We start from the raw sequence: 13,250 nt of genomic DNA on the forward strand, positions 1-13,250 counted from the left end.
GCAGTTTACAACTGTAATTTAAGTTTGAAGGCATCTGTTGTCTTCTTCTGGCATCCTTCGGCACCAGGAAGGCATATGATCCACAAACAGACATGCAGGCAAAATATCCACACACACAAGAAATAATGTAAAAGAAAAGGCATTAAAGGCTTTATTTAGTAAAATAAATTTCAGATTTATTTTATATATAATCAAGGGTCTTGATATTGAGTAAATAGATCTTCTGTGGATAAGTGGTGGCTTTAAATTTTCAAAATTTCTCTAAGCAAAACTAAAAATTTGGTTCATTTCATATTCGTATCTTCTGACTTGTTATCCATTTGTCTTAGTTCCTTAATTATAGCCTCATTTTATTGTTTGATAAACTTCAAATTGTGACTCATTAATAGCACCAAGTCTAGTCTTTAACTTTGTCTTTTTAATGCTTTACTTTCTTAGGCCATTCTAGTTTGGTCACTGGTGAAATTTCATAGACCTGATTATGGTGATATTCCATATCCTGACTGGGGAGTTGCCCTAGGCTGGTGTATGATTATTTTCTGCATTATTTGGATACCAATTATGGCAATCATAAAAATAATCAAGGCTGAAGGAAACATTATTCAAGTAAGCACATTGAATTCTTATTTTATATAAGCATTTGTGATAAAGGCAGATTAATTATGTAGAAGATATAACAGAGTACATGGGTTGAAAATAATCACCCTTCCTTCCCTCTGATTACTTCTACATCTTGTATCATCATGCTTGAGATTATATTATATATGTTATTAAAAATATATTGTAATAAATAATACATATGGTAATATAATTTGTATATCTACTTGTATTTTACTATCAGTTTTTTTGTAGACATTTGTTACTGTTTCCTCAGGCCCTATTACACTCTTCAGCATGTAACAACTGTGATCTATTTATTTGTCCAATCATCCTGTAGATGTCAAAAAGCATGTGACTCAGTTGTTTCTTCTATATATAATCTCTTTTGAATCTTCATCTGGCTATAATACGAATCCTAATAGTGTATTTAAACTGAATGAGCTTAAATTGTCTTGCATTTTTTATAGACCTTGAATCATCTTTCTTCCACAGAGGCTTAGGGTGATAGAGTTAAGTCTCATACTAGAACAATGACAAGATAAGCTTAAGATACTTAATTTCAATAAATTCCTATGCATATCCAAGAACAGATCCAAATAAGTAGACCTTATCTCAGTTTTTGAAGCATATTCCAGTTGCACATCTGACCTTCTGTGACAAGGACTGAAATGAATTTAGGAAAGCTGCCTAGAATGCCACTGTTATTCTAATTGGTTCATCTACCTTTTTTCTTAAATCATTACGTTTTGGTTTAGTAGAATAATTCTATTAACTATTAGGAACAATATTTTTGTCTACAATTTCTTGTTTGGTGGTGTTTTAAGAATCTAGGCTGTCACATTTCTTTGATTGCTATATCATTGGTGCTAGCAAAGGTACTTACAATAAACGTGTAGTTTAATACTTGCTTTTTAAAAAAGATGATAGCGCTTAAATTCTAATAGAGAGATTTTGTTATTGCTTTTCAGCGTATCATAAGCTGCTGTAGACCAGCTTCTAACTGGGGCCCATATCTGGAAAAACATCGTGGGGAGAGATATAAAGACATGGCTGAACCTTCAAAGGAGACTGACCACGAAATCCCCACAATTAGTGACAGTAGAAAGCCAGAATAAGATGTGCCTTTTGAAAAATATCTGATTGTTATATAATGTGATTTTCTAGGGAAATGTTTTAATTTATTTGTGCATCAATCAAGCAGAGAAATGTACATGCCATGCTCAGTACAGAGTTGTAAGTACTTTTATCACCTAATCAAGAATGAAATATAAAATGTGAATCTATGAATGTTGACTGATGTGCTTGTTTCACTTTAGGATTAGTTATTTGTTAATACATATATCCAGGTCTATTTTATAATGACATTTTGTAAACCCAGTTGTTTTACAATGACATTTTGTAAATATTATTGTAATATTTCTTTCTCTTTTTTTAGTATACTGAAGGTTTTCTGTGAGATGATTACTTAGGAAGTAGTCACACTTTGTATTTGGTGATTTTAAAGACATTATTTGTTTCTGCAGACTTAATATTCACTTTTATTATTCATAGAATGGGGAAACAATAAGTCAGTGTAGTTAAAAGCAAGTGTTACACAAAGTCATCTCATGTACAAGTCACAAATGGGGCCTGGAGAGATCCCTCAGTGGTTAAGAGCAATGGCTATGGCAGAAGATGTAGGTTCAAATCTCAGCATCCACATGATAACAAATACTGTCTGTAACTCCAGTCCCAGGAGTTACAGGAGTCTTCTTCTGACTTCCATGACACTGCACACATATGGTGTGCATACATGCAGGCAAAACATGCCCACACAAAAATACAAGCAAATAAATCTCATTTAAAAAGGAATGTCACAAGTATGTAGGGAGAGAACTATATATGATACGGACTATTTAATACCTATGATCCAAATATGTCCAAACATGTCATACATTTATTATGGTTCACATTCTCTATGTAAACTTTGAAGTTATTTTGAGAGTGAAATGAGACAAAAATGAGGAACAGGTGGTCAGAAAAGGAGAAGTCTAGAAAATGTAATATTAAAATATTGAGTATATCTTACTATTCATAGTATCTTTCTTCTTCAGGTTGTATTTGGAATAAAACCATGACTCATTTAATTTCTTTCTTTATATTTTATTTTTTATTCATTTCACACACCAACCAGAGATACCCCTCCTTCCCCTCCTTCCCTTGCACTTCCTTACGCATATCCACTCTGATCCACTCCACAGAAAGGGTAAGGCTTCCCATGGAGAGTCAACAAAGCCTGGCACATTCAGTGGAGGCAGGACCAAGCCTCTTCCTTCCCTGCTTCAAGGCTGAGCAAGGCATTCCACCACAGGGAATGGGCTTTAAAAAGCCAGCTCATGGCTTATAATAATGTAATAAGTAGTTCATTACATTCTCTGAATTCTAAATTTAACTGCAGATAGAATTTGTATTAAATTGTTACTGATCTGGCATTTTTATAATGATATATATCTAACAGATGAAGGGCAATAATCTTGTCTTTTATGCTTTTGTTTTTGTCTAAGAGTAATAAAGTATTCATATATTAATTGATGCCAATTGTTAACTAGTTGTCATAATAAAAATTTAAATAAAGTATTCATATATTAATTGTTAATTTCTAATTAGTTGTCACCAATAAAATTTTTGTACTCTGGTTTACTCACAAATGATACCTTGTGCGTTATTATGTATTTTTGACATATGATTTAAAATTCACAGCTCAGGATATTAAAATCTACCTAAATAGATAGGGAAAATTTTAAAAGTTACGCTAAGCTTTAGGAGATAATAGGACTAAAACTTTAGGCATTATTTTCTGGGGAAGTGGATTTGCATTTGGTGAGAGAGTGAGTCCACTGCTTTCAAGATAAAAGCAAAGGAAACTGTGACAAAAAAAACAAAAACAAGCAAACAAACAAACTTTTAAGAACCACATACTGCTAGCTAATTTGTACTTGGCAACTGAGTACCAAGAGGGAACAATTTTCTCATGCATCTTATCTCCTCCTTTCTTCTTTTGATTAAAGATCAAAGCAGTAAACTGATTTAGGTGTCTCTTAATAAGCATAAGTAAATGATTCTGAAAAGAGGTGGCATGCAGGCATAGCAATAGACCTATAAATAATAAATCTCAATAATTCACATATAAGATCAACTTACCTTGATATTTGGAAGGCTTTCTTTGTGGACAGACCCAATTTCGTGAACAAGCATAAAGAAATTTAGTCCCAGTAACACTTTATTTTATAGAATATTATGTGAGATAGATGACTAACCAAAGCTTAGAAAATTTTTTATTCATGCTGTTCAAATTGTATTAAAATTGTATTTTGGTGCTATTTTAAGGTTGGGGTTTGCAGTAATTAAATATGTGCATGCAAACTTTAGAGGTGACATTTGGATTTTCTAGGGAAAATTTGGGCAGAGAGAGAATGTAATGGAATCAAATGTTTTCTAAATCCTAACCAAAAGGAGTAGTTTAAAGCCTTGTATCACTACCTTCAGGTGTGAAGAAATAGATCTTAATAATCATCTTAATTTATGCCAAGCATATATTGCTTCTCTTCTTTTCATTATAAAGATTTGATGATAATAACAAGTGGTCATGTGCATAATGGACAAAATAGTTCCATGTAATTCTTCTCATGCTAATTAAAACTTTGGACAAATGGAGTAATAGACTGCAATCCATTAGATGAAGATATTCAGGCTTAAATGAAGTTATCATTTTTTTTGTCAGCTATGAAGTTTTGAACTGTCTTTCCTTTTTTGTTCTGTGTGCTTCTACACCCTTCCCCAATAATATAACAATCTTATAATATAACAATATTAGTCAATGCATGTAAGTAATTTTTAAAACAAAATGCAAGCAAACAGTAAGTGTCTGGAATCTGTATTGGACACCTCCACACCTTTAAGAAACACAATCAATTGAATCCCATCACATTTTATGTACTGTTGTCGCTATAATCATTCTCCACTGGCAAAGGGGGATTCTTGGTTTTCATATAGGCATATAAGCCCTTGAAACGCATGAAATATTCTGGTTTATCAATCTTGTATTGCAATGTTTTCATATTGAACGATGTTCTCGGGTAATTGGAGAATCTGTAAGTTGGTGCAGTTAACATTTTATAATTCAAAGCATGAGCGTGAATGTTTGCTTTTTTACGAGAAGACCGTTTTTTGCCTCGTCTTCGTTTGGATGGCCTCTTATATGAGATCATCTGCAAAAGAAATTATAACATTATGGTTTATCACAGCCTGGTAATTTCTGGACCTCACCTCATACCAATTTAATTATAAAAGCCAACTGATTCATCCTAAGAACTAGAGATTAGTTTGGAAGGGTGACCCTGATTCACAAGTATGTTTTGCTTACGTATAAACTGAGAGAAAAAAAAAGCCACAGAAGTTGTCTTATAATACTGATGTGCTGTATTTATCAATTTTCTGGAAAGTCCATTAGTGGCCTCTACCCATGACCTTGATTTTTATGTTAAAGTACTTCATTTGAAATTTGAACCACCAAAAGATTCACATTCAGACCTGAAATAACTGAATATACATAAAGTGCCCACTTAGCATGCTAATAAAATAAAAGTGATCGTGATAGCCATTCATACAGTTGCCTGGAAAGGTAATTACACTTATGCAGTTTAATGGAGCCCTGGCAGAAGAAAAACAAAACAGGACAAATAGGAACTTGGCTATGGATAGGTGGCTTAGAGTGGAACGAAAAAAATGAGATAAGAGGAGGAATTGATTCCTAAAATGAATTGTGATTTTAAATTAAGATGTTTGGCCCACTTTGGATTGATTTTGGTGCATGGTAAAAGATATGAAATACGCTTCAAGATGTAGGTAGAGGCAGCAAACATCTGAAACGAGACTGCTATAACACAGGGAAGAGCTCCAATCATTAACAAGTAGAACTATAATGGTTTTGCAGAGAGTAAATATCAGTGGAGTAAATAGCTTCAGACTGGGAGAAAATCTTTGACAGCTGTATGTCAAAGAGGAAACTAATACCCAGATTTTGCAAAGAACTACTAAATTTAAACTGCTAACGTCTTCTGTGGATCAATAAATGGGCTACTAAAATGAATAGTTTTCAAAAGAAGGAATACAAACGACCAGGAAACACTTTTAAAAGGTAGTTCATTTCCCTAACCACTAGGGAATTGCAAGTTAAAACAACTTTGAGATTCCATCTCATGCCAGTTAAAAAGATGGCCATCAAGAAAACAAATGAGAACAGAATTACCAAAGATGTAGAGAAAGAGTAACCCATATTCACTGCTGGTGGGCAAGCAAGCTAGTAAATTAATTTCATTAATCAATATTAAGAGTTCTCTAAAAATTAAAATGCCATGTGACCTAGGTGTGCCATTCTTTAGCATACTTCCAAAGGAACTCTGTATCTTACCCAAAAGATCACTGCACATCCATGAGGTTTGCTAACTCTATCTATAATAGCTAAGAAATGCAACCAGCATAAATGTGTACAAAGAAATAAATAGTGAAAATTTAATGAATATATAAAATGAAATTTCACTCAGATATAAGGAAAAATAAAATTTGCATGGAAATATATGTATTTAGAAGACTTACTATTTAATAAAAAATGAAAAAGAAGATTTAATAATAACTAAAATGACCCAAATTATGAGAGACAAAAATGGCATGTTCTTTCTTACAAGCAGACTTTAGTATGAATCTGTACATATATACCTATAAATGGGTATAAACAGAGATAAAGTCAAAACATCTATTAAGAAGAACCAATCGGAAGAAAGTGTTTCTGCATGAAAGTAGAGGGGAATAAGAAAATACATATGACAGTAAAGCTAAAAGGGGGCAGGGAATACAAGGAGGTAGGCAGGCAGGGAAGGGAGATGAGGGTGATGAAGAGAAAGGAGAAACAAAGAGAACCAACTAACTGTAACATGCTTTGTTGGAAAATGCCATAATGATATCCAAATTTTGTGTGCTGATATAAAAAATAAAATAAATGGGTTTGTGGTAGCTTGTATATGGTTATCTATTACAGATAAGTCATTTATTTATTATACTTAAGTAGTTTACTGCAGTCAGGCAAGTTCCAAATCCTACCTTATGACAATCTAGTTAGACAAATTCACTGATTCCCGCTAACACCAAGAGATTAGAAATCAGTTAGGATGACTACAGCTAACACTCTCAGCAATAATGGAGAGGCTGCCTGAACTGGTCATCGCCTGTTATTAGATTAGTGACTACCCCAAATTGTCATCAAAGAGCCTTCCCCCAGTAACAGATGCAGAGACCCATAGCCAAATATTAGACCAGCTCAGGGAATCCTGCTAAGAGAAAGAGAAAAGACTGTATAGGAGCCAGATTTGTCAAGGGCATGACAAGGAAACCAACAGAAACAACCTGACTCAAAGGAACTCAAAGAGTCTGAACCAACAACCAGGGAATCTGCTTGGGAATGTACACGTTTGTCTCTTCATTCTTGTCTTGGGCCTCTAGGGGTCTACTTGTCTGTCTGACAGTGATTGACAGGTGCCCATGGCTTCCAGCCACCTGCACAGGCTCCACTCAGGCTGTGGCTACAGAGGATGAATGCCACAGGCACGTGACCCTAGACCTATCTAGGTCCTTTGCATATATGTGCCATTGTGACATCTGGTCTATGTGTGGGACTCCTGGCAATGGGAGCAGGGGCTGTGCCCAGTTCTTAATTAAGCTGAATCTTGGGAACCTATTCCTCATGCTAGATTTCCTTTCCCAATCTGAATACAAGGGGAGGTGCTTAGTCTTACCACAACTTGTTATGGTATGCTTTACTGATACCCATGAGAGGCCTGTCCCTTTCTGAACAGAAACAGAGTAGTGGATTGATGGCGGTGGGGGCAGAGGAGAGGTGGAGGGAGGGAATGAGAGCAGAGGAGGTAGGAGAAACTGTGGTCAGGTGTAAAATAAATATATTAGATTAAAAATGTTGAAAGAAAACTGATTCACAAGTGTTTTGTGCAGGTATGTATTCAAGGAAAAATATGGAGGCCCCCTTGGAAAGCCAAAGTGCCTTGTTTTTGCCTTGGAAAGTGTGGTGGTATACCTGTCACAAATCCTATGTAAAAGTGCTTATGACTTTAAACACCAGGACACTAAAGTTTAGCGAAAAAATAATTCTCAGTACCCATAAAGCTCACAATGGGATAGTGTAGGGTGAATTGGGAGAAGTTATAGAAGAAAAGGGGCCAATTTTTAAAATGAGACATTGATGGTGGGGAACCAGCGCTTACAAATTTCCTGTTCTCTCACAGTTAGAGGATCCCTGGAAAGTTGAACAAGTTGCTAGTGATCTATGTCCATCTCCCAACTCACCACAACTATCGAACACAGCAGTAAAAGCTTGGGAAGCTCATATGAGAGAGACAACAAACGCCAGGGCTCTGTAGAGACGGCAAGTGGCAACTGATGTCCTTCCCTTGGTTCCTTTCCTTTTACCGTGATCTTGCAGTCATATGCCCACTCACATATTCAGCTAGTTTAATCATAGGAGAGTCTAATCTTAGATGGCTTACCTTATATAGTAATTTCAATACAGAAAGAACAAGAGCGATGAAAACACTGACCACAATAATGCGTGTGATATTCATTGTTGCTCCTTGGTGCCTGCCACCAGGCAAGGGTGTAGTGGCAGCTGAATTAGGCAGGCAAGGTGGTGGGTGGTATCTAGAGCTTTATTTTACCTCCTGGTGATAACTGACTTGAGGAGCCTGCTTCACCATTTTATATAGTGCAGATGAGGTCAGCACTCCTCATTGTGACCTCATAATCCCACCCCCAGCAGAACCATCCAGGACAGCAGGAAGGGGGTGGTCCCTGAGCACTGCCTGACTGGGTGTAGGACCAGGTCATTAGAAAGAGAAAATGGGGGTGGAATTTCATTAGAAAGATGCCAAGAAAAGCACAGATTACAGACAGATCCATTAAATGACTGAAACCAAAAACATTCATTCTTCCTTTGTTGTTTAAAGATGCTTGCCTTTGCTGCAACTGTAACCTCCATCATTCACTTGAACAAGTTTTTTTTTTTTTCAGATACACTCAATGTTCAATGAGCTGTATGGATGTTGCCCTCGGCAATGGGGTCCCTGCTGTCAATTTGTAGAGAGCATCACACTGATTTAGCAACAGCCTGGGTTATATTGGTAATTTTCATAGGATCCCCTCAGACAACAACTCAATTGAACACAATCCAGACTGGCCACTGGAAGCCTTGCCTAGCTACAAGAGAAGGCCAGTTGATACTCTATATCCCCCATTACTACTAGGGATAATGGGGGATATAGAATATCAACTTATTAACACCTCATAGATTCAAGGAAGTTTCCACTGTATGAGGTTTCCACCCCCGCAAATACTCCACCAATTCCAGTCCTCTCTTCACGCACTCTCTCACTCCGGCTACCCATTATCTGATCCCCCATCCTGTCTCCATCTTGTCCCAGTCTGCTAGTAAAATCTATTCTATTTAACCCTTCCAGGCAGATCAATGGGTGGGTCCCAATGGTGACTCAGAGCTTCTGGAAGTGGAACCAATGCTTTGTCTCACTTGAGGCCCCTGTCATGAGAGGGAGGTCATGTCCGACTCTGCCTGAATGGCTAGGAACCAGAAGCTGGATGTCCCAGAGACCTGGGATAGAAGAACCAAACATGACTGGCCAAAAAAATCAATAAAATGATTCTTAATAATATTGCTCTATACTCATAGCTCAGGGCCTATTCCAGTCATATCAGAGAGGCTTCTCCAGCAGCAGATGGAACCAGATGAAAAGTCTCACACCCAAATATTAGGTGGATCTCAGAGAACCCCACAGAAGAGGGGGAGGAAGGATTGTAGGAGCCAGAGGCGTAGAGGACACCAGGAGAACACTGTCCCCAGAATCAGCTTAGTAGGACTCATAGGCATGTACAGACTGAAGCAGTAGTCACAGGGACTGCATTAATCTATGCACACATGGGTCCTCTGCACACATGCTGTGAATATTTAGCTTGGAGGTTTTGTGGGACTCCTAACAGTGGGAATGGGGTGTCTCTGACACGTTTGCCTGCTCTCAGGACATTTTACCTCTTGCTGGGTTGCCTTACCCAGCCTTAATGTAAGGGTTTATGCCTAGTCTTATTTATATTCTTATGATGTACTTGGTCGGCATCAATGGGAGGCCTGATCTTTTCTGAAAGGAAATGGAGAAGCAGTGGATCTGGGAGAGAGGGATGTTCAAAGGAGTGGGGGGATGTGATGTGGGAGGTCCCTCTGTGTGTTGCTTGTATTGGCTAATGAATAAAGAAACTGCCTTGGCCTGATAGGGCAGAACTTAGGTAGGCAGAAAAGACAGAACTGAATTTTGGGAGGAAGAAAGCAGAGTCAGGAGACTCCATGGAGCTGCAACAAGAGACAGACATGCTTTGCCAGTAAGCCACTGCCATGTGAATATAGTTTCCGTGTCATTATTTTGGGGCTAAGGAGGCCGGACAAACAAGCAGGCCCTTCTCTTATAGGAATGGAGGAAGAAGAGCCAGTGGTCAAATTGTATGAGAGAAGAATAAAAAGAAAAAGCAGGATATTTTTTTTTGTTAATTTTGTTAAGCATCAGTCATAAGTTTCCTTCTTGGGACTAAGACCATCCCAGGTTTGGATTATTACCAGGGCTCACAGTACCAGACATGTAATGCCTATCCTGCTGTCCTACAGAGTAGGCCTCAAAGCCAATCGGAGAGCAGTTAGTTACACCCACCACAGTCAAGCCTTTCATGCAGGGGAGCATATTTTGCTGAACAGGTTGGAATTCTGGTTCAAAGGGTTCATGGCTCAGCAAGCCCTAGGGTGTCTTTTTCCCCCACCTGCCCACTCAGTACCCTCAGGTGGTTTGACTGCTAGCCAACATGGAGGAAGTTTAGAGCTCAATGCCAGTGTGTTTTCTCTATATCTTACAACCAAGATATGTGGTCTCTTCCATAAAGTGATCTTATCCTTTAGTGCTGGTGGACAGCCAAGAGGATTGACAAGAGCATGTATTGCTTGAGGCAGTTTCTGTGGCTTCATTGACAATCCTGTGGAGGTATCTGATATCTGGGACTGGGAACTATGTTCAGTAATCTGTATTATCTAGGAGCATTGTCATAAAGTAATGCTGGATAACTATCTTCATTTCCTTTTTTATTTTTTTTATCTGGGTTACAAGACAGTAGGCGTCCTCTTGGCTTCTTTATACTCCCTTCATCTATATTAATCTACCCTCCCATTGCATACACTTTTCTTCTCAACCCTATTTCATCTTTCTGCTTAAACCTTACTGCCCACACTATTCTACCTCCTTTCTTTCTTTTTCCCTTTGTTCTATTATAACCCTTTCCTTAAGGCAATCTCCTCATATGACTTTCCTATTTTTTAAATATCTACTTGGTATTAAACATCCAGAATCAAAGGATCAAAGCTAGGATTGTCATCTCAGATGGAACATATAGCATTTGTCTTTAGGCATGGGTTACTTTGCTCAGCATTTTTTTCTCTCAGTTTCACCCATTTCATAATTTCACTTTTAATTATAGCTGAATAAAATCTGGTTATGTATAGTACAAATACTTTGTTATCCATTCATGAACATGAAAATATGAATATGAAAATCTCTCATGCTTCCACTGCTTTTTATTTTATACATAATATATATGCATACACACACATGACTGATTGTCTACACATATGTATGTGTAACACGTGCATGCTTAGTCCTTTAAGAATCAAAAAGGGCCAGAACCCTTGGAACTCTAGTTATAGCCTGTTGTTAGTTTCCATATGGGTGCTGTGAATTGATACTAGACCCTTTATAAGTGAAATCAATGCTCCTAACTCACAAGCCATATTTCCAACTTCTAGATCTCTCTCCCCCAAATCTTTCTCTCTCTCTCTCTCTCTCTCTCTCTCTCTCTCTCTCTCTCTCTCTCTCTCTCTCTCTCTCTCCTTCTTTCTCTGTGTGTGTGTGTTTGTGTGTGTGTGTGTGTGTGTGTGTGTGTGTGTGTGTGTGTGTGTGTGTATGTATGCCCACAGAGGCCAGAGGAGGACACTGGATCTCCTGGAGTTCAAAGTGATAGTGAACTGCCAGATGTGGTTGCTAGGAACCAAACTCTGTTCTCTTAGATGAGGAATGAGCAAACACTAAGCAATATCTCCAACTTCAGTATATCTTATTACATAAATTGATTACTTTAGAAATTATTTGACCTCATTTTATGTTGTTAATGCCTTTAATACATGCATATATAATATGCACACACACACATGGAGCATGGTGGAATGAGGGCAGATATGGTGCTGGAGTAGTAGTTGAGAGTCCTGCAATTTACAGGAAACAGGAAATTGACTGAGACACTGTATGGTTTCCTGAGCACAGGAAACCTGAAAGCCCACCCCCACAGTGACACACTTCCTCCAACAAGGCCATGCCTACTCCAACAATGCCACACTTGCTAATAGTCCCACTCCATATGAGATTATGGGGGTCGATTGCATTTAAACTAATATTTAACATAAATATCGTTTGTACTTGTCTTTCAAAAATATTGTGGCACAAGTTTGTATTCCCACCAGCAATGGATGAGGGTTCCCCTTACTCCAAATCCTATCCAGCATAAGCTATCATTAGTGTTTATGAACTTAGCCATTCTGACAGGTGTAAGATGGTATCTCAGAGTTGTTTTGATTTGCATTTCCCTGATAGCTAAGGAAACTGAATGTTTCCTTCAGTATCTTTTGGCCATTTGAAATTTTTCTGTTGAAAATTCTCTGCTTAGTTCAGTACTCCATTTTTTAAATTGGGTTATTTAGAATTTTAATGACTAATTTCTTGAGTTCTTTATATATTTTGGAGATCAGTCCTTTGTCTGATGTGGGAATGGTGAAGATCTTTCCCCATTCATTAGGCTGCCTTGTTGTCTGATTGACTGTATTTTTTGTTTTACTGAACCTTCTCAGTTTCAGGAGGTCTCATTTATTTTTTGTTGTTCTCAGTGTCTATGCTACTGGGGTTATATTTAGGATGTGGTCTCATGTGCCCATGCATTGAAGGCTACTTCCCACTTTCTCCTCTATCAGGTTCAGTGTGGTCAGATTTATATTGAGGTCTTTATTGCATTTGGACTTGAGTTTTAAGCATGGTGATAGATATGGATCTATTTTCATTCTTCTACATGTTGACATGCAGTTATTGTTGCACCATTTGTTGAAGATACTTTCTTTTTTCAATTGTATAATTTTAGCTTCTTTGTCAAAAATCAGGTGTTCATAGGGTGTGTGTATTAATATCTGAATCTTCAATTCGATTCCATTTGGCAACCTCTCTGTTTTTATGCCAGTGCCAAGCCATTTTCATTACTGTAGCTCTCTAATAGAGCTTAATTTCAGGGATGGTTATGTTTTCAGAAGTTCCTTTATTGTACAGGATTGTTTTGGCTATCCTGGGATTTTGTTTTTTCATATGAAGTTGATTATTGTTCTTTCAAGGTCTGTGAAGAATTGTGCTGGGATTTTGATGGGGATTGCATTGAATCTATAGATTGCTTTTGGTAGGGTTTCCATTTTT

The 13,250-nt window shown here is 37.4% G+C and overlaps 1 protein-coding gene across 2 annotated transcripts in view; it reads left to right on the forward strand.

Moving 5' to 3' along the window:
- Slc6a14 (solute carrier family 6 member 14) overlaps nucleotides 1–3,281 on the forward strand; it is a 33,148-nt gene extending 29,867 nt beyond the window's left edge. The window contains exons 13-14 of one of the 2 annotated variants that reach the window (XM_041642887.1): nucleotides 439–606; nucleotides 1,569–3,281. In XM_041642887.1, the coding sequence (XP_041498821.1) occupies nucleotides 439–606; nucleotides 1,569–1,715 (315 nt within the window). In that variant the 3' untranslated portion in view covers nucleotides 1,716–3,281. The remainder of the gene's footprint in view (nucleotides 1–438; nucleotides 607–1,568) is intronic. The other variant, XM_041642888.1, reaches the window with a different exon arrangement.
- The last annotated feature ends 9,969 nt before the right edge of the window (nucleotides 3,282–13,250 follow it).

Source organism: Microtus oregoni, unplaced genomic scaffold (assembly GCF_018167655.1).
Source record: "Microtus oregoni isolate MIOR12 unplaced genomic scaffold, Mior012 000080F_ref0000499, whole genome shotgun sequence".
NCBI lineage: Eukaryota > Metazoa > Chordata > Mammalia > Rodentia > Cricetidae > Microtus > Microtus oregoni.